The 22,614-nt window shown below is 42.2% G+C and overlaps 1 protein-coding gene across 10 annotated transcripts in view; it reads left to right on the forward strand.

Moving 5' to 3' along the window:
* Window positions 1–22,614, forward strand: part of birc6 (baculoviral IAP repeat containing 6) — a 126,316-nt gene that overhangs the window by 3,889 nt on the left and 99,813 nt on the right. For all 10 annotated transcript variants that reach the window (XM_044373371.1, XM_044373375.1, XM_044373376.1 and 7 more), the window contains exons 2-17: window positions 2,754–2,935; window positions 4,240–4,377; window positions 8,263–8,456; window positions 8,739–8,850; window positions 10,253–10,335; window positions 10,462–10,687; window positions 10,802–10,971; window positions 14,113–14,171; window positions 14,365–16,026; window positions 18,900–19,049; window positions 19,198–19,423; window positions 19,716–19,876; window positions 20,055–20,186; window positions 21,481–21,612; window positions 21,740–21,906; window positions 22,298–22,431. In XM_044373371.1, coding sequence (XP_044229306.1) covers window positions 2,754–2,935; window positions 4,240–4,377; window positions 8,263–8,456; window positions 8,739–8,850; window positions 10,253–10,335; window positions 10,462–10,687; window positions 10,802–10,971; window positions 14,113–14,171; window positions 14,365–16,026; window positions 18,900–19,049; window positions 19,198–19,423; window positions 19,716–19,876; window positions 20,055–20,186; window positions 21,481–21,612; window positions 21,740–21,906; window positions 22,298–22,431 — 3,928 coding nt within the window. The remainder of the gene's footprint in view (window positions 1–2,753; window positions 2,936–4,239; window positions 4,378–8,262; window positions 8,457–8,738; window positions 8,851–10,252; window positions 10,336–10,461; window positions 10,688–10,801; window positions 10,972–14,112; window positions 14,172–14,364; window positions 16,027–18,899; window positions 19,050–19,197; window positions 19,424–19,715; window positions 19,877–20,054; window positions 20,187–21,480; window positions 21,613–21,739; window positions 21,907–22,297; window positions 22,432–22,614) is intronic.

Genomic DNA, 22,614 nt, shown 5'->3' on the forward strand with positions numbered 1-22,614 from the left:
TTCTCATTACTGGGATCTACTGTGCTGTTCACTGGGCGCAGGTTTGTTTTTTGTTGATCTTTATTATGCTGCAGTGATATTCACTCCAGTCACCTTAAAACCAGCACACTGTGTCGCAAGATGTAAAAGCACAGGTGATGCGGGCTGAGAGACACGTGACTCAGTCATTGTTTTTGTTTTTTATTATGTGCATGCTCCAAGCCTGTGTTGTTGAACATAGATTCATATGTGGGTACATACAAAAAGCAACAGATAATAACACTCCCTCCAGGATTTTGCAAAGTCTTTGATTGTGCAGCGGCCTTTCTCAAAACGCTCTTATTATGGTAAAATTGCAAGCAACTACAACCAATGAAGAGTCACATGTAATCACTTCCTTTGATAAAAAGCATACTACATATCACAGACACAACTATATTTCACTGCTAATTTTTAAATAAAATCAGTCAATAACGCCATTAAAATGAATCCATTAACATAAAATATAGTTTTATCTCCATATTGCCCATTCTTTATGTTTGAAGTAGATTATGTCTTTGTTGTCTGAACATCAGCTTTTATTCTTCTGACTACCTGAATCAAACCTCATTCGGGAACATTCGGGAACATTTGGGAATGGTTTTACTCGGTCTATGGCATCATTTTTGTTGGTAGGTGAGATTTGTCCATCTTCTACCTGAATGCACCTGGATCCTTGCTGTATTGGTTCACTGTTGTGCAGTCATGAAGGGCTGGATTGAGCGGGTGCTCACACTGAGCTTTACCTGATCGCAAGAGAAGTGATAACACTCAGGGCATCTTCAAGGACAAGAGAACCATGCTGTCCATTACCACAGGGTCTCATGAGTCCATGCTCAGTGCAAATGGTAACTTATGACGTATGTTACCGTAACACCAAATGCAACAATTGATCCAAATCACAAATGATCTGTTGACTTGGACATTTCATGTGGAAAAGTTGTGGTAATTTAGCAATATTGTGAAGATTTCTTGAATTTGCATTAATTATTGCGATTGCAGATTTCCTGGAGGGACTGTAATATCATCTTTTTAATTGGAGAGAGGGAATAGTTACACACTGGTGCAGCTCATGTGTCCTTTAGGGAGAACCCTGATTCAGTCACTGCCAGTCATATATTACAGTGTTCCAGCAGTAATAAGAGACGCTACGCTTTCATGTTTTGAAAGATGTTCTGTTCATCGTTGAATATTAATGCTGACATATTGTAACACCACAAGAACAGTTGTGGGAGTTTTGCTTCAGTTTCTTCTTGTCTGATTTGTGTTTTTTCTTTGTCAGCCTTGCAAACAGTAGTTTATAGTTTGTGTGCACATGAGCCCACTTTCTGTCTATCACCACCCATTCAAGCTGATAGAGAGGCAAAGGGACACGCCTCAATAAGTTGTAGTCAAGGCAAATAAATGGAAAGTTGAGATTAATTTGTACAAACATAAGATTATTTAAATTATGACACTTATGACGAAGCCACTAACACCTAAAGTAATGCAGGAAAGGAGCAAAAGCTGTCAGCCTTTGTGTTTTCATCGCTACAATAGGACAGAGCAGAGTTAGAGTGTCGAGAGAAAAATGGATTGACTTTGATTGCAGTTTGTATTCATCAGAGCAGCTAATGCTTTCAGTGTTAAATGTAGCCAGTCAGACTTGTTTGGCTTTGATTTGTTTGGCAGGAGATGGCAGAGCAAACACGCGGAATAACTGAGGTTTCTCTGTATTATCAGAGATTGACATGAACTTTTTTGAGACACTTGTCTGAGTAAAAAAATGACACATTACAGAAGCTAAAGAGGCTCTAACTTCTGTTTCACTGGGACTTTAATGCTGTCGTTCAATATCTGTGATGTGAGAGCATCAAACTTCAACACAGTTAGAGAAATAGGAAGTGTGTGTCCTGGTAGAAGTTCAGTCCTAAAATCTAAGTGCACCACATAGCCTTTCTCCTGCCTGGAGTCAAGTACACTGGGCGGTCAAAAGTAGTTTAGCTGACTTTGCTATGTTATTGTTATATAATTGTTAGTCCACCTTAAGTGAGCCTGGTCAGGTTAGGCTAACCCATTGTTGCTAACTTTGGAGTCAACCCCTTCACTTTTCCAGCAGTTGGGGAAACAACAGACGTCACTTTTCTTGGTCTTGAGAAGCTGCAGCATTTATGAGCTGACACACTGTAGTCTGTACTTTACATTTACTGCCAGATTGACAACTTACTGTTAACCTTTTCCTCTGCTCTGTTTGCATTCACTGTTACTTTTCTGACAATCGCTCTCTCGCTTAACCATTCACTCACTTACGCACTGCTCTATTCTTTAAAAGGAATTATGCTACCTGCGGTTTCCCAGGCAACGACACAGACTGACGTTTCTAAACGGTGCAGCTCAGAGGCTCCCAAACACTATTGATTTGTGAATGAATGGATATTTGGCTTTATTTTTGGCATTTAAAAACATATCTTTTGCTCTGGCGGGCTGCCAGGCCAACGAGAACCCCCGCCAGGCCAAAAAATATGCACTATGTACTATTATAAGGGAAACATAGACTTGCCCTACAAAAAAATCCTCTTGTCCCGGACAAGTGGACAAGCCTTACTGTTGAGCCCTGATTATTATCTCAATGTTACACTCCACCAAAGACACATTTTACTGACACACTGTGTTTTTCAGCTATTAATTTAGCACCTAGCTTCCAGCCTTTCTCCTTCAAAGCCCCTGACACTGTTGTCCTCTGTTCCTGTTCCCAGCTAAACCTGGCGGTCGTGTCAGGTGTCAGTACTTTCCTGCAGTGGACAAGGTGCTTTTTGTGGATGACTATGCAGTGGGATGCAGGAAGGACCTGAATGGCATCCTGCTGCTGGACACAGCCCTCCAGCCTCCAGTGGCCAAGCCTGAGGACATGGTTCAGCTGGAGCTGCCCGTCACAGAGGTAAGAACTGCACGCTGGCCATCTTTTTACTGTTCAGAGACCAGGAAGCAGCCTACAGAGACGGTTGTTGTCACCTGATATTTGACACCAGTTGTTGCGTTTGAAACCCTCTGATTACTGTGACTGACTGTGTGGTTATTGTTCAAGTAAAAGCCACATATTCATATGAATACTGATGAACTTTCTACATATTATTATGTTGCACATCAACTGACATTAAGTCATTGTCATTGCTTTTTCCTCAAATTCATTGCAGCTGATTTCAGAGTGTACACCTCCTCTATTGACGGTTACTACTGCCACTCCTTTCAGCTGTCACACTTCTACTGACATATCAACTGTTGTCAGTGCTTGCAAATCAATGAACACATCAGCTGTTAAAACTAAACACACAACTATCTATCTGTCTATCACTAAAACCACACACACACACACACACACACACATTCCAACTGAACAATGACAGGCGAGGGAGGGTGGTTCCTTAAGAAACAACAATACATTTTATGGTTGGATCACATGCAGCTTCTCAAATAAGGATAGGTGTTGTGTATCATGTAGGTTTTATTGTTAGATGGGGATGCACCAATCCCACTTCCTCTGCTGATACAATACGCAAAATTTGGGTTATGGCTGATACTGAGTAATGATCCATTATCAGTGATCTGTGTGTGTCAGGCATTTGTCTAGCACTTGTCCTTGTGTTTACTGGGTGCTTGGCTTAACTTTTATTATTAGTACTTGTGTCAAACAAACCAAATCAACATAGGTGAATTAATACATGGACTATATAAATAAAGTCTTCACCAGTAAAAGCAAAGAGTTATAAACACACACTTAATTTAGGGGCTCTCTAATCGTTTCTGACTGCATCTACAGCCCATGATGCGTGACTAAAGTCACATTATCATGCATCAAACGGCTTAACAACCCATGAAACCTTGAATTTGTCATGAAGGCAGTACCAATGCCTGACTCAACAGCAATGCTGTGTGTGTGACACGGGCAACAGTGGAAGGAAACCGCCAAGCCACAACACTCGAGAGTTCAAATCATTTGAACTTTTACCTTGTTCGACACTGATATTTAGGAGCACGTCCAATCACATTACAGCCTCAATGACTCACTGACCAGATGAAAACACTGTGGAAAATTTCAGTTGTTTTGCATCAACACAAAGCTGACAACTTGGACTACATAGACTACACAAAACACTATAAAATTGTGCTCCTCATAACACAGCTAACGCTCTATATATTCCTGCATCTTGGAACTAATATATATGTGTGTTTGTGTCTTTTCAGGCCCAGCAGATGCTGTCAGCCTGTCAGGAAAAGATTGACGTGTCCAACACAGAGGGCTATGAACTCTTTATCAACCAGCTCAAAGAAGGCCTGAAGAATACCTCACACGAGACAGCAGCCAATCACAAAGTGGCCAAGGTTAGTTTGACAACCTTACAAAAGGTACTTTTGTTTTATTGTTTCCTCCTGTATGATGAGCAGTCTACCTTTTTGTGCTCATATCAGCTGTGCAAAAGTGAAATATCAGGGTCTTCACCTGTAAGTCACCAGCAACATTTTCAGCTGGGGTATGTCACGTGAGACGATCATGTGAGAGGAGCCTGTCAAGGAAAACTAAAAATGCTTCACCAAAAAAGTACTTTGGAGTACTTCATTCCACTTGTGCCTTTGGTTTCCCTCAGCGCCTTCAATAAATATGAGGCTTGTAAAACTTATGTTCAATTATTGTTGATAATGAGCTGTTATTTGAGGTAAAAAAGTACAAGTACCAATACCGAATAAGTACATTCTCAAAATTTCATGCAGTGTTGACGCACTTAAAAGTATGTTGGTAAAAATTTCTCGACCTGTGTCAGTTTGTACAAGTGTTGCAAATGTGACACAGTAGTGGAGGTCCAGATCTCATCAGCTGTACAAACACCGGTCTGTAAACACTCTTCAGTTATTCCAGTCCTGCTATCTCACTGATCTACAATACTTTACCGCCTTGCGCTAATAAGGCAGTGTCTGTATTTGCTGCTGTTGTCTTTTGCTGGATGACGTATTACGATACAAAACATCGTTCAATCTGTTGAACCAAACATCCAGGTGAGTCTTCCAGAGTTGAAAGGACCAAATGAAGATCTAATGCAAGACTACTTTAAGTCTTTGGGAGACTTGGTAGTGTCAGGGGTAGAGTCTTCCTGTTTGCTTTAACTGATACAGAAGTTATTTTCACTTCTTCATGCATGAAGATTTGGTGAATGCAGGGTCTCATGTGTTACAAGGAAGAGGAAGAAAACTTTGAGAGTGACAAAGAGGCAGCAGTCCGTTGACATGGACACGTATTGTCCTGCAGGGTCGCAGCAGTGCTTAGATCTCACAGCTAAGTGCAGTCTGCTGTACACAGTTAGCAGATTTCATAGGTATTTATGTAAGTATCAGGCAGTACTGCTATCACAAACTATTCAGAGTCAGTCAAAAAACAAGGAAATACCATAAAACTCCACGTTTTCATACTCTCAACTATAATTAACACGTCAAAGGAAGTCTATTCTTTTCCTTCTTGTATGAGTGAGAAGGAAACTGTGAGTGAGAAGCAGCTGTGTGGTATGTCAAGTGTGACACGAAGAAGACAAATGTTTCTAGTCTCTTTTAGGAGGGAAGGTCCCTTGTCCTTGCCTTCCTGCTGGCTAGCTAGCACCTTTCTACATAAATCACCTTCATTACCACCCTGCTTTCCAGATCTGCCAGTCTCTCTGTCCTCTGAGGTTGTCGTCATTGGCTTTACAGCCAACCCCAGGTTTAATTTGATGTGCAAAAACCTGGCATTGTTCCTTGTAAGTTATGGACTTAACATTCTTGTCACAAAAGCTCACTTCTTTCCTCTGGAAAGTTTCCCAATGTTATCAGCACTTATTTTTATCCCTAAAAGTGAGTTACCCACCAAGCAACCCTCTCATCTCTGTTGGTATGCATCTTGTGGTTGATGCCACTGCCAAATGAACTGAGTCACTTTGAGCGCATGATGATTAAATGATTTTCCTAGACGATAAGAACCTTAATATATGAATATTTTTTGTGTGATATCCTTTATAATGTGTGTTATTTATACCTTAGCATGTTGACATCATGCACTGAGGCTCAGCCCATGTTAACATGACCTACTGTGTAGGGCTGCAGCCAAGAAATGATTGTGATCATGGCAAATCACAATTACTTTGGTCAATATTGAGATCATGATTATTTAACACAAATACTCATTGACTTTGGAACCATCATGCATTTATTGCACTCTTCAAAAACTTGTCTTTTTAACAGTAGATTTCCTCCAATTTTAATTATAATTCAACTGAAAAACAAATTAAAAAATAAAAGCATAAAAGAGATGTGATTTATTAACCGTCATGTGAAGGAGAAACCTGCTTTCCACAGGTAGGTTTTACTCCCCGGAGAACACTGATTAGTGATTGTGCACAACAACAGACTGCAGACAGAGAAAGCGCGGCTCCGAGCGGCTGGATGAAAGGAGAGATCATTACACGGAATGAAGCATCCTCATATCTAAAATAATAGCATCCAAACAAAGAAAAGTCTAAAGGTCACTTTCCACAGCTAAACATTTGACTGTTAAATTCAGATACATTGGCTCTGTGAGGAAGACTCCTCTCTGCCTGTCTGTCTCTCACTGCGCTGTCCGGCTTCTCCCACACATGATGTGCTGGGTTTATAACACAAGACAAAACCAGAGCATCATTTAGAAACAGAATACGGCACAAAAGTCCTTTTTATCTCAAATATCTTCTTTTCATAATTGTCGGAAGCCAAAATGATAATTGAAAATAAAATGTGATGAATCGCGCGGCCCGACTACTGTGTGTACAAAGTGTGTCACTGTAGTCCAGTGCAGCTGATGTAAACACTCCACTCTGTTTAGCCTGTTACTTTCAGCATTCAGCTGACCACTCAGACAAGCATATTTGAAAGTCAGTAACAGCTGTTAGTTTAGCTTTTCTTCTATGTAATTTCCAGTAAATGCTGGTACGTTGGTAGTAATCCACTGCAAGGCCAAGATGACGCCCTCCCCACTGTCCAGCACCTCTTCCTCAGTGCTGCTCCACCTACCTGTATCCTCATCGATGGATTTTACTTTCCCGCTAACCACTTTAAGAGCTGTAATATATACACATGGATGGAGTAAATACCTTCACATTCTCACATCACATACCACTGACCATTTTCCAAAGTGTGCAATGAGTGTAACAGTGCATGTAATTTTGTTCGGCACAGGACGTTCAATATGGTGTTTGACTTGTTTCTCCTCAGTACGCCCTGTGAACCAAATACATGTAGTGAAAAGTTTATTCACTATTTTGTCAGATACAGGTGTGAGTTCAAACTCTATACCTCTGGCAGTATCTCAGCTGTTGACTAAAAAATGCTGATCACATAAGCCCAGCTGGTATAGTGAGCAACAGATGAGAAGTCAGAGCTGGGTGAGTCTGGTTGAGAGTATCATGGTTCATGGACTGAAGATAACAAAACAACTAATGCCATTATTGCTGTTTTTGTTTGCTTTTTACATTACTCACTGACTGTTGGCAAATGTTTGACTGCCTTAATATTTATGGAACATAAATCTTCATCACTTCATTCTGTTATTTAGTTTGTTTTGTATGTTTTTACATACTTAACTGAATTGTTACACCCCTAAAAAACTGCCTTAACTTTTAGATTGTCCACACTAAATCAGCATGTTTTTGGTCTCTTTGGACTTTCTACCCAGACTAAGCCAAAAAAATGTTCACACCTCAGAACTGAGCTTTTGAGTGGATCAAGCTGAAGTGTTTTGTCAAAATAAAGTTTTTAATGCGGTACTGTAGTTTTTGAGTATTTTCAAAAAGGAGTGTTGCCACAGTGAAGGGCATTCAGAGATATACACGGTGAACGCTTATAATTCTGTCATCTGCATTTGATTTTCTATCAGTACAAAGATGGAGTGGTGCCAGCAGACCGCAGCAGTGGTTCTCAGATGTCAGTGCTTATGTGACTGTGCCACCAAGGAGACTTTTGAACATGGTTCCTTCTTGTAGCTTCATTATTGTGTGATAATGATGAAAAAAAATAATAAAATGCTGTGAATTGTTAACTGTGGCGGTCTACGTTTTCACACAGGTTCCAAGGCTCTGTATGTTTGTTGTTGTACTGAAATCAACTCATGCAAAAAATGTATAGTCTTATCTCTCTCATCTACCTTTTCTTACCCAATTCTCAAATCCATCTGTCTTCTCTCCGTGACCTTCTGCTTCTCCTTCTGTCTTTCAGTGGGCAACAGTGACCTTCCATCTTCCCCACCACGTGCTGAAGCTGGTGGCTGGCGTCATCGTCATCGAGCTGAAGAACATCAACCAGAACGTAGCTGCCTTGTCTGTGGCCTCATCCATCATGGACAGGCTCTCCTACCTCTTGTCAAGCGCCAGGCCGGAGCTTGGGGTGGGCCCTGGGCGCTCTGTAGATAGGTGAGCAAGTAGGGAAAGAATCAAACAACTGAACAGTTAAACATATTATATTACAAGTTGGAAGAGATAACACATACGGTGTTGTTGCACAGGAATTATAGTGACGTGTCAAATTGAGTAAAAATGCTGGATGTAGACCATAAAAATGCCATTTTCTTATCTATAGTGCACAACATGCACAAAGATGTTACACATTGTCTCCTAATAAACAAGCACGGTGGAACATTCCATACTAGCATACAGCGTGCTGGGCATGTTTGTAAAATGTGTTGTTCTCTACAGATCTTTGATGTACAGCGAGGCCAACAGGAGGGAGACGTTTACATCGTGGCCACATGCTGGTTACAGGTGGGCTCAGCCTGATCCAATGGCTCAAGCAGGGTTTTACCACCAGGTAGGTTGTGAGAGAACTCTTTACATCTGTCAGGTCAGGGGAGCACATTACTCCATAAGGCTGTCGACAGTTCAGTGTGCTCTCACATACACATTCAATATTTGCATGCGGTCAAAGGGCTGTTCACAGTAGCACAGTAGAACATGTTTGTGTTTCAGATCACTGTCCGCAGGGACTAAGAACCTTTTGAGGAACTCAGTTCCTCTACCTGTGTTTCCACTGCAGGGACCAGGGTCTAAATTAAGATCTAGGGAGACTGTTTTACCCCCAAAAAGTCCTTGCTGGGGAGATAGTACTTCCCACAAGTACAGGAACTTTTGGGATGCGGTTTACAGGGATGATTGTTACTGATTGGTCACACACACACACACACACACACACACACACACAGCACGGTTGCTTCAACTTGTGTACCGCTTCATTCACAAAACAAGGAAGCCCTCGTATCAATTTAGTACCAGTTTAGGATGAGGGGAGGACATTTCTCTTTGTTTGTTAATGTTAAAAGTAAAGTTAGACTTTGTTGTCAGCTTTCCGACTCTTTTAAAAAAGAGCGAGAGAAAAAGAGAGAGAGAGAGCGAGCTGAGAGCACAAGCAACAGAAAGTGGTAGAGAGAACAAAGCCAGTGAATGAGAGAAATAAAATGTTATTTTCTGATTGTTTTATGGCGGTTACTTTCTAAAGCAGAAATAAATAACCATCAAACACTCTAAAGATGATTTACTGTGGAGACAGACGCTAATAGTTTCAGTTTCATTTTCTTCTGCATTTCTCCTTTTCATTCAATCATTAGCCTACATGCAATGTATGCAACAGTTAATACAAAGAACAACAGGACAAATCTGTGTTGTTACTTCCTCGAAATGTGTAAATGCTGTGTTTCAAGCACCGCTGTAATATTTTAATTCCTCATGGGTCTAATTTGTATGATCTACCTGGTTCCTCAGATGCGGTGGAAACGCAAACAGGATACACAACAGGGACCTCAAGTTTCAAGTTTAGTTCCTGAGATTAGTTCCTCTGATTCCAAAGTACCTGGAACTTTTGGTCGAAACGGTGCTTTAGAGGAAGAAACATGGCCTCACCTAACACGCTGTAACTGTAGACAACTCTGTGTCTTAAAACCTTTATACAACCGACAACTATAGTACACACAGTCACAGAGTCATCAGTGGCTGTAAAAAGGCACAATAAATGTTAATGTTGTCATCAGCAACAACTATCATCATGTGCATCATCGTGCGCAATAATGTGATGTCAATGCGAGTTATGTGTTGCTGTTTTTTTTTCACCTGCTGTACAAACTCAGGATTCTCCAGATTAGAGATGGACAGTGGGGAATATAACTGTGTAAGTGTTTGTAAGCTGTCTTGACCCTTCTGTCCCTTCTGTCTTTCCACAGCCTGCCTCCACAGGGGACGACAGAGCCATGTGTTTCACCTGCAGCGTGTGTCTGGTCTGTTGGGAACCTACAGATGAGCCGTGGTGAGTGGAGAAATAATTGATGTAGATATTAGAGTTAGGAAATATAGAGCTTCATCCTAGTATTTAAATGTATTTAATCACAGATATTATCTAAAACGCCCTATGTTTCTCTTCTACCCCCCCCAGGTCTGAACATGAACGACATTCTCCCAATTGTCCATTTGTGAAGGGCGAGCACACACAGAATGTGCCACTGTCAGTGACACTGGCGACCAGCCCTGCCCAGTTTCCCAATAGCCCCGACAGCTCAGACAAGATTGCCTGCTACGGCTTCGGCAGCTGCCCGCAGTTCCTGGCTGCAGCCACCAAGAGGGGCAAGATCTGCATTTGGGATGTCTCCAAAATGATGAAGGTCAGAGCACGAGATGACATCATTTGTGCTATGTTTGACATTTCAAAGATGTGTCGGTATCAGACATTAAATGTTACTATTGACCTAAAAAGCGTGTAATTGTTGGCTGAACAGGTGCACTTGAAGTTTGACATCAACCCGTACGACCCGGCCATCCTGAGGCAGCTGATACTGTGCGGTGGCGAGCAGAGCCAGCAGGCGCTGACTGAGTCTCGGAGACCAACTTTGGCCTGGCTCGAGGAGTCTTCCTCCTGCTCTGACCTGCCCAAGCTAGAGGGAGACAGGTGAAAGACATACACACACCCATATCAACTCTCACAAGCATATACACAGTACAAAACAGGTTTCTTACAGTATGCGTGTGATACTTAACCTTTACATTTTGATATTGAATATTAGTAAATGATTTATAGTTGGCCACCATCTGCAGTGTGATTTTAGACATTTTTGCAAATTTATTCAAAAGGAAAAACTGAAATATCATGTTGACATAAGTATTCAGACTCTTTACTCAGTACTTAGTTGAAGCACCCTTGGAAGCAGTTACAGCTTTGAGTCTTCTCGGATATGACGTGACAAGCTTTGTCCACCTGGATTTGGGGATTTTCTGCCATTCTTCTCTGCAGATCCTCTCAAACTCTGTCAGGTTGGATGAGGACTGTCGGTGGACAGCCATTTTCATATGTCTCGAGAGATGTTCGATTGGGTTCAAGTCAGGGTTCTCACTCTAGGACATTGTCCCTAAGTCACTCCTGCGTTGTCTTGGCTGTGTGCTTAGGGTCATTGTCCTGTTGGAAGGTGAACCTATGGCCCAGTCTGAGCTCCTGAGTGCTCTGGACCAGGTTTTCATTAAGGACATCTCTTTACTTTGATCTGTTCAGCTTTCCCCTCAAGCCTGACCAGTCCCCCAATCCCTGCTGCTGAAAACACCCCACAGCATGATGCTGCCACCACCATGCTTCACTGCTGGGATGGTACTGGGCAGGTGATGAGCAGTGCCTGGTTTCCTCCAGACATGACGCTTAGAATTGAGGCCAGACAGTTCAGTCTTGGTTTTATCAGACCAGAGAATCTTGTTTCTTACAGTCCAAGAGTCCTTCAGGTGCTTTTTTGCAAACTGGAAAGTTTGCTTTCCAGTGTCTTTCACTGAGGAGAAGCTTCTGTCTGGCCACTCTGTCATAAAACCCAGATGGAGTGTTGCAGTGATGGTTGTCCTTCTGGACATCTCCACACAGGATCTCTGGAGCTCAGTCAGAGTGACCATCAGGTTCTTGGTTACCTCTCTTTGCTAGGCCTTTCTACCTCGATTGCTCAGTTTGGCCAGGTGTCCAGTTCTAGGAAGAGTCCTGGTTGTTGCTTCTTCCATTTATGAATTATGGAGGTCACTGTGCTCTTGGGAAACTTCAGTGTAGCAGAATTGTTTTGTAGCCTTCCCCAGATCTGTGCCTCAACACAATCCTGTCTCTGAGCTCTGCAGGCAGTTCCTTTGACCTCATGGCTTGGTTTTTGCTCTGATATGCATTGTCAGCTGTGAGACCATATATAGACAGGCGTGTTCCTTTCCAAATCATGTCCAATCAATTGAATTTACCACAGGTGGACCCCAATCAAGGTGTAGAAACATTTCAAAGATGATCAAGAGAAGTGAAAAGCTCCTGAGCTAAATTTCAAGTGTCATAGCAGGAGTGTAGATTGATGAGGAAAAAATTCATTTAAATTATTTTTTGCATAAGGCTGCAGCATAACAAAATGTGAAAAAAGTGAAGGGGTCTGAATACTTTCTGAATCCACTGTATATAATTCATCAAGCTCAATTAGATTTTTACTTTATCCTGACCTGAGGGTAACTTATGTAATACATATACATGACAAACAGATTGGCTGAGCTCAAAGGCGTGATTCAGCTTCATTGCATTCATCTAACCAGTTCACCTGTGCCTGAATGCATCTTTTTTTCTTCTTTCTCCCCATGAACCAATAACCCACCAGCTAAACTAACATTACAGCAGCAGCAGAGGTGTGAATCTTAACTGGCCTCACAATTCGATTCGATTACGATTCACCTGTCAACGATCCGATTGTTCGATGCATCTCGATGTATTGCATCATCAATTTTCTGTATTACTGCACATGGTTACTTTTTCATCTATTAATACAAGCAGTCACATAAATCTGAACTCCCTTTTTATTTAGAAACTGCTTTCAAAAATCAGATTACAACAGTCTCTATAATATAAAAAGCTGTATCTTTTCAATACCAGTATCTGTGTTACACATATGTAGTCTTTTAATCAACTAGCTTTACACGTTGACTCTCTTACCTGGGCTTTGGTTTATGTTGTTTAATGCTGCAGTGTGTGTTTGTCAGCTGGTCTGGTTTGCTACTGCTAGAGTTTGCTGATCCTCTCCGCTAACATTAGTGTCTGAGTGAGAGCGTAGAAAGTTCACAATATGCTTCGAGTTTATCTTGCGAAAGTAGTAAAGTAGTGATTCAATCAGAAACACTTGCAACCGCTGAAGATGAACTGCAAGATAAGTCTAGCAGGTGCACGCTGTAGACTTTCAGGATGCTGCACTGCCCTCGCTGTTGAGATCCGCCTTTGTTATTCTGTCAACATCACGTTATTAACTAACATTTAGAAAATTAAATCTTGACATTTGTGAATTGATTCAGAATCAGATTAGATAGAATCGAGAAATTTCCACACCTCTAATCAGCAGTAGCTTAATGTCAAAGTTGGCTCAAAGCAACAATTAAGCAGAGCAGAGCCAACATTTTATTTAACCTTTGCAGCCAGTAAATGACAAAACAATGTTTGTATTTCACATAAAGTTGCTGTTTATAACACTTTTGCACGGAGGTACAGCTTTAACAGTAAAATACTTTGTGTCTCAACAAACATAGTATCACTGCATATTCAGAATTCACTGGGAAAAAAATCACCCACCACCCAGTTTCCTGTAATTTCTATAATGAAAAATCCCACCAAACAGACATTTTTCTCCTGTCACAGTCCTTGTATTGCTCAAAGCTACAAAGGTGTTGGCCAGTCATTGTTCTGTAATCTCTAACTAGCTAATTATTAACCTTCCACTTCCAAACTTACAGTTTAGTAAGAGCAGTATTCCATATTCCATCCATTCCAGCAAGGAAGCAATTATTACCACTAACATTTCTAAGAGCTAATGTGAAGACTGCAGACATATTTATTACCTGTATAGTTACAACTTTATCATTTTGAGTTCCCTGTAGCCTTAAAGAGTTGGTGAAGAACGCCTCTGTAGCTTGATGATGCCATCTTAAACAACAACAACAGTCTGCATGACTGTTAGACAGCTCTGTAGTAATCTTTTGTGTCAGTGAATGAGTCACAGTTTGTGTTTTATCATGTTAGTCACATTTTTAACCACTTCTTCTCTTCCAGTGATGACCAGTTGGAGGATTCAGACAGTGATGAGCATTCCCGGTCAGAGTCAGTAACAGGTATGACGTTTGGCATTTCTAATTTCTATGGTGCCCTTGATTTCAATTAACCGTATCTGCAGTCATGTGAATACGTTTGATGTGTCTCTGTTTCTCTTCACTTACTGTAGACTTTCAGCCTCATTACAATATCTATCGCTGGTGTCATGTTGTAGTGTGGAAACTCAGACCTCTTGTCTTGCTTCTGTTTCAGGCCAGCCGTCCCAGTGGGAGAGCATGGATGTGAGCCTAGGGGTGACGGCGCTCAGTGTGCTCCAGCAGCCAGAGAAGCTCCAGTGGGAGGTGGTGGCCAGTGTGCTGGAGGACACGGTCAAGGACCTGGAGGAGCTGGGTGCCAACCCATCATTAAACCAAGCCAAGGCCCATGGCCAGGCCAAAGCAAAGGACAAGGTCCCTGACCACCACAACATTCCTTTCCCCTGCCTGCTGGCCGGAGGCCTGCTCAGCTACCGCTCAGCATCCAGCACCCCCATGGCTGGGCCCCCGCCCTCAGCCCCAGCTTCAACACGCAGGACCACAGATGGTCCCCTTAGGACTCAGGGCCCTGAGCCCTTCCACCCTGGGCCTCTACAGGACCAGGGCCCCATGGAGATAGAAACCTGCAACACCCAGACTGCAGCCCAGGAGCAGGGCTTTCCTAACCTAGCAGGTTCCCAACCTCCAAGCCCCTCTTCTCTGCCAGCTGTGCGTAGGACTATACCCATGCTGCTGCTGTACAGTATCAGAGAGGTGGATGACAAGTCCTCAGGGCAGGTGTTTGCTCAAATGAATAACCTAATGAGCAAGGGGCTCCATGAGGAGGGCTTCACTGTGCCACAGATCATAGAGATGGAGTTCGACACACATGAGCAGCTTCTTCTCCAGGATCCTCCCATCACATACATTCAGCAGTTTGCAGACGCAGCCACTAATCTGGCAGGGTTAGACGGTCACGTGGACAAATGGAGCACACTAGCTGCAGCAACCGTCTCCACCCCGCCTCGACCTGGAGCACTGGTGCAGTGCTTGAGGCTGCCCAAACAGCTGGAAGAGGAGAATCTTTATGTGGACTCCATCACGCCCTGCTGGGACGGTGTGCATCTTCTGGTTGGGCTGCAGCCATGCGGTGCTGAATCTCTGAGTGCTACAAACCAAGTGGAAGCCCTCAACAATCTCAACCGCCTGCACTCTGCTCTCTGCAACCAGCGCAAAGGAGACCCCCTACACCCAGTGGCCAATGGGGTTGAAGGCCATCACCCAGGGGGGTCACCGCCTCAAACACCCCTCATCCTGCCCCCAGGAGACCAGCAGCAGCAGCAGGAGAGGTCCCCGAGTGGAGGGGGCTACCTTGCACTCTACAAGCTCAACTACTCCACCCGTATCGTCACATTGGACGAGGAACCTGTCAAGGTGCAGCAGATCTGGGACCCTTCTGATGCCATCACATCTCATATACTGCTTCCTCCAGATGTGCTTGATAGCAGGGAGGATGACAGTGAAGAAGCTCCTGAGGAGGCTCTCCCCTCCGGTTCAAAAAATGGCTCGTCAGGGTTTGGAAGGGGCCCCGCGGGCTCTGCTGGCTCTGGAACTGGGACTGCATGTGGAGCAGCCACAACCAGCAGCAGCAGCGCTCCTGTCACCAGCCCCTCCACCTCTGCCTCGAGCCACAAAGAGGGCAAGCGGTTAGAGGTGGCAGGCCTGGGCCACTTAGTGGTGACCACACGGGCCGGGTATATTATGATCCTGGATCTGTCCACGCTGGAAGTCCTGGCCAAGGTGGAGCCACCTAAGAAAGAGGGGTCAGCAGAGGAGACGGACCCCTTTGTCTCAGTTACGTATTGTTCTGGGACCGACCGCCTTTGTGCCTGCACCAAAGGTGAGTGTTTGGGACCTTTATCCCTGCAGACAGCAGCACTGTTTCTGTTACTACTGGTATGAACAACCTGTTCATACCAGTAGTAACAGTTCATACCTGCTTTATCTATACAAATTGTGAAAAATACAACTATCACAAACCACAGCTGGTATAAATATATAGATACAATTTTACAATAAAGAATAAGTAGAAATATAGTCTATGTGAAGAGAGCTTAAAAAATGATGTACAGGATGTTGACTGGAAAGGTGCAAATGTTCACAATAATCAGTACAATTAATGTGCAAGTGTAGTAATACAAATAGTTTCATGATAGATGTGATGAGTTCACAGATGTGCAAGATAAGATTACAGATTTCACATTAGTATAACGTGTAGTGTCCATGGCTGCAAACAGAAAGAAAGTGTTCTTGTGGTGTGAGGTTTCGATCAAGATAAGACTGCAGCCTCTTGATGAAGAGGATTGTTTGAAAAAGTTTGTCTGGGATGGGAGGGATGCGTGTGTCTTTTTTTACTTGATTGTATTTACAGTATTGTGTTTAACTCACTAGGTAATAGTAAGACCTTTTCATTGACACTCTTTGGGTGTTACCTAATTCAAAAGTTACCATGCGCGTCTTGGTTTCTACTAAGGACGTAAATCTTTAATTTGATTCTTAGAAAACATTCAATAATTTCCTAAAACAGTTGGCATTGTAGTTTTTAGCAAATGTTACTCAAACAGGAAGATAGTATATAGAGTAATAGTGTTTTGTTTGAGACTACTTTCAAAGGCGGATTGATCCACATTTGGTGTTCTAGTGAGTATTTCAGTGTGTGTGTGTGATTGAGGTAATGAAGAAGCATGTCACCAAGTGCAACAGTGTGACTCATTGACGTGTTTTTAATAGTTTTTGGACAACAATGGAGCTCTATGACACAGAGGAAGAAGAGTTACCTTATTAACAATTATTGTTGTTGTTTAAATCCTCCTATTCAACATGTATAAGCAGTACAGAAACATTTCATAAATGGTTTATAACACACTCTGATAGTTATAAGCAGATATAAGGATGTATTTTTCACAGTATTTTTCATCAATTGTAACTTCTTCTATGAAGACACATTTTATAATATTACAACTGTGCTTCACTGTATTGTCATTTTTCTGTTTATACAGCAGCCTCCACTGAGCACAGGAGGAGTTCTAGTTGTTGACAAAATACATTAATAAACACTTATATCTCCTAACAACTACATTATAGTGTTATAAACTATTTGTTAACAGTTCAAATAGTGCTTATAAATGGTAAATAGGGGGACTTAAAGTCAAGTGTTACCAGATCTCTTCATGGGATTTGTTGACTATAAGAAAAATATCAAATATCACCAGTGTTTATCCTTCACAAATAATTGAGATATTTGTTAATGTTGGTTTGTGTACACCTGTGGAGTCTCTGAAAACTAAAAAGCAAAGTTGACTGTTTTGGCTGTAAAATTAAAACCTTTCACGAGGCTTAAAAATAGTTTCAACGCAGAGTAAAGCAAAAAACATCAGAAGCGTTATCCATTCACCTAAAATTAACCTTAAGAGATGGAAAACTCCTCACATTTTGGTAAATTTGCGGTTTTGAGATCAAAATAGGTCACTTAATGAGATTGGTGTAGATCCAAGGAGAATTGGTTCATTTTAACCTCAGCAAGACAAATCCTTGGTTTGGGGCACAGAATTCCAATTATGTGGTTTGGAGCCTTCTACTCATGTAAACCCTGAGAACCTCTAATGTGCGCCTTGAAGGGCGTCTTGTGCGTGGCCGTGACAACGGCAAAACAACAAAACAACAGCAAAACGACAAACTGGTTTCATTCCTTCAAGTGTTAAGTCAGTGGTTTTCATGATCCTGTTATCTGTTTACTTCAAAGCTCACACAGGAAACAGTTTGGATGAAATGTCATGTCGCAATAACCGACACTTTAGTTTATTTGATCCGTATTTTAAACAACAGAGTAGCACGGTAATACCTCCTTAGTAATAACATTATTTTTTATAGGTTTATTGTATTATTATAGTAAACAAATTCCTGTTTGCATCTATGTTACTTGTCATATGTAATTATGCACATACACTAGATGTAAGCTTTTTTTGAATTTTGCCTGATAGTGGGAGAGTGTTAATATAGAAGCTAGTATAAACAGATTTTCAACATTTTTTTTTGTCGTGTTGTCTTCTTGTTTTTGTCTCATTGAAGTATTCAGCTCCCACATCTTTTTATTCCTTTTTCTATGTTTTATTTAGGGTTGTTTTACTCCAGAATAGCTGTTAGAATTGGCTTTCATAAAGATGCAAATATACTTAAAAGTAACTAGAAATGAGCATGTAAAGCCAATATGTTTCAAAATGTTCTCCTGGGGAAGCACATCCCCGGACCCTGCTGCTGTAGTAGCAGGCAATGTTGTCACCTTTTTTTTTTTACCCCTTAACTGTTTGCACCCCTGAACTTTCAAATAAATCAATAAGTGCATTTTGCTGGATACACAATTAAACCATCAGAATACTGCTAATGTCTATTACCATGGTTACTTACTACTAACAACAGATGTTGTTTTTACTCATTCAGCGTGCACTGTAATGTGAATTTGTGATTTATGCTCTTGAATAAGTACAAAAAATAGTTTTCCTTCCATCAGAAAGTTAAATGTGAAGCCCTGCTGTAGAATACATGTTCTCTCACATATCTTTATGCCAATTCTGTTTATATAACTCACTGTATCCATACAGTGTAGTGGTTCAGCACCTGTATAGATGAACCTTCAAAAAATTACAAACCTATTGTTGGTGTTGAAATACTGTAAGAATTTGTAGGTATTCATTTTGCTTCTGCTCTTGCCTGAAGGTGGAGAACTTCATTTCCTTCAAATTGGAGGTGTGTGTGACGATATAGATGATGGAGACATGTTTATTGATGGCCCCCTTTCTAAAGGGGCTGAACTGCTGCTCGAGGGGGCCAAGCCCTCCTCCAACCCCTCTAGCCCTGGGATCACAGGTACAACTGACACAAGACACACTCAGTCATTATTTACATGAGGTTCAGCACATGAACCAGACACATTTCAGTGCTCAGTTCTTCAGCCGCTCCGTGTTATTGTTAAGCTGATGTCCCACAACTTGTCTCCCACCTGCTCTTTGCGCAGGAGTGGACCTCCTGGTGGACCAACCGCTGACCACGGAGAGCCTGATGTCGCTGGTGGAGCTGACACGCTTCGAGACGTTGACCCCACGCTTCTCGGCCACAGTGCCACCGTGCTGGGTGGAGGTGCAGCAAGAGCAGCAGCAACGACGACACCCGCAGCACCTTCACCAGCAGCACCACGGAGATGCAGCACAGCACACCCGCACCTGGAAGCTTCAGAGCGACAGGTAGATTCAAACTATTCATATTTAGATTCTCAAAAAGGGGTGAAGAGGCAACAAAGGTCTCCTCCTCCTATGAGTCATCTATTATGATTTAGTTTACTGTCACCCACTTACTCATTATCCTCGGAAAAACTATGAACTAACCAATGTTCAAAACGAAATTAAAAGACTTTGGCCATCAGCATAAATTTCCTTGGCTGATGTCTTGTTGGTGTCCTTTTCATTTTTATATTTGTGTTTTTGATAAAAGGCCATCTTTGACATTATTTATATCGTTACTGTTTTCTCTCTGCAGCTCCAGCTGGGACGAGCATGTCTTTGAGTTGGTGCTGCCTAAGGCCTGCATGGTTGGCCATGTGGATTTCAAGTTTGTCCTGAATGCCAACATCGTCAACATTCCTCAGATCCAGGTCACGTTACTGAAGAACAAAGCACCCGGGCTGGGCAAAGTCAGCGGTGAGGACGCTGTTTTTAAATCACATTCAGATCTGAGATGGTAGATTGTTCTCTGCAACGATGATGGCATGACCAGAGCTGCCATGTGTTTTTTTTTTTTTTGCAGTTTTGGTCTTTTTTCAATTTTGCTCTTACCTGGTAGAAGTGACACGAGTTGTGTCTCTTATCTCTTTAACAGAGACGGCGGTTGACAGACAGATCTCCTTCCCCCTCTCCAACGTCCTCCATGCCAACGGGGAGAGGAACGGCCAGCCTCTGCTGCATGACTTCACAGAAGACATCCAGTTCATGGACATAGAGGAGACATCAGGTAAAGAATGCAACCACTTTAGTTTACTCATAAGCCATTAGGTCATCAGTTTTTTCTGAAAGACACCAACAATTCTCCAACATTTTGTCCTGCAAATAGCTGTCACTCTCCCAAAGCATCATCATCATAGCCACTAAAATGACATTTCCCTTTATCATAGTTTAAGCCAATACAATCAAATATCCAAGAACCTTTGTCCAAATGAGCAGAAAACTGTCTGAATTTCATTTCTTATTGTGACTTGCAAACAATCCTCAATAGCAAATTTAAATATCCTTCAAGCCTCAGGTCATCGCAACACACCTCACCTTAAGTAAGCCTGGTCAGGTTAGGCTAACCCATTGTTACTAACTTTGGAGTTAACACCCTTCACTTTTCCAGTAGTTGGGGAAACAACAGACGAGATTTTTCTTGGTCTTGAGAAGCTGCAGCATTTATTAACTGACACACTGTAGTCTGTACTGTACATTTACTGCCAGACTGACACCTTACTGCTAACCTTTTCCTCTGCTCCGCTCACATTCACCGTCACTTTTCTGCCATCTCTCTGGCTCAACCACACACTCACTACACACACTCACACATTACACACTGCCCTATTCCTTAATGGAGCAATGCTTCCAAGAGTTTCCTGGGCAACAACGCAGAGGTTGACTCACATTTTGGAACAGCGCTGCACAGAGGCTCCCAAACACTATTGATTTCCAAATGAATGGATATTTGGCATTATTTTTGGCATTAAAACCAAATATTTTTTTGGCTTGGTGGGGGTTCTTGTTGGCCTCGTGGCCCATCAGGCCTGTACTATTGTAGCAGAAACACTGCACTGTCTGTTGTGTTTATATGTGGTATGTCTGTTGTTCTTGTTTGCGTTTGTGATGTAAGACATAAAACAGCCTTGTGCTAAAACACACTTGCACACAGTTGCAGTGTTGATGGGGGCATGTTGCTTCAGGTACTGCTGAGAAATATGTTCTCACACGGGATTTTACAACTCTAGAAAGTCGTCATGGTGGCATTAATTATATATTTTGTCATGACGATCCCGAGGTAAACAGTAGAAATACAGTGTTCATGTTTCAGATGTTATTTACCAGCAATGTGTGCATTGCATGTGTGTGATTGGTGGCTGCACGGCTGCCAGCTTGTCAGTGATATACAGTAATATTTAGCATTGATGTCTTAAACTTCCTACTCAATCTTTTAAGGCAGACGGTGCAGTTCAACATTCTGAAACTGTTATTATGTGTATTGTCCACCTTGAGTAAAGTAGTGCTTCATGTGTTGGTTGTAGGCTCCATGCTGTGTCCGTTCCTAGAGGACCACAAGGAGGACATCCTGTGTGGTCCAGTGTGGCTGGCCAGTGGGCTGGACCTCTCTGGCCACGCAGGCATGCTCAGCCTCACCAGCCCCAAGCTGGTCAAAGGTAACAACAGCTATACATAATCTACATCTACTGACCACAACCTTACACTTCAGCCAGCATCCAGGAAGTTGTGTATGTGTGTGTGTGTCAGTGTTTCTCAGTTGTCCTGTTCCTACCTCCTCTGCAGGCATGGCGGGAGGGAAGTACCGCTCTTTCCTGGTTCACATCAAGGCAGTGAGTGACAAGGGCATGGAAGACAGCCCCCGACCTGTGGTGAGAATGCCCAGTGCTAAGCCCCAGAGCACCAAAGCCCACTCACTGTCCACCCTGCTGCAGAGGGCTCAGGCCTCCAAGGTACAAATTCATCCTCTAGTTTCTAGAAACATGTTTTTTCTCAATGGCTTTTGGATAGAAAATTGTAGATATTTTATCAGATGCATTTGAAACTATCAAAGTCGTAACAACGTCGTAACAACACATGTCATCTCTATGGATAATAAATGTAAAAAAAGTTGTAATATTAATGATGTGTTCCTTGAAGTACAACCATTAAAACAAAATGACACTCAACAACTGACACCTTCTTTTATTGGTTTAATTCTTATCTATCTGTGTGTGTGTGTGTGTGTGTGTGTGTGTGTGTGTGTGTGTGTGTGTGTGTGTGTGTGTGTGTGTGTGTGTGTGTGTGTGTGTGTGTGTGTGTGTGTGTGTGTGTGTGTGTGTGTGTGTGTGTGTGTGTGTGTAGGAGAAGGTATCTGCAGTGAAGACAGAGACCCCCGCACCCTCCAAGAAAGTAGAAAACCTGCGAGGCTGTGACCTGCTGCAGGAAGTGTCAGTCACAATCAGAAGGTTCAAGAAAACGTCGATACCCAAAGAAAGGTCAGATCACTTTTGAGAGATGGGACATTACAAACTTTGCCAAAAGTAACATTTACAGTAAGAATACATGTGCTGGTGTTAATAATAATAATAATAAAACAGTCGAGTCAGATGACAGTTCCTCCTTTGTGCGTTTTTCATCTCAACTGTACATATTGTAGAAGTCAACTTTAAACTGGAATG

Source organism: Thunnus albacares, chromosome 14 (assembly GCF_914725855.1).
Source record: "Thunnus albacares chromosome 14, fThuAlb1.1, whole genome shotgun sequence".
Classification (NCBI taxonomy): domain Eukaryota; kingdom Metazoa; phylum Chordata; class Actinopteri; order Scombriformes; family Scombridae; genus Thunnus; species Thunnus albacares.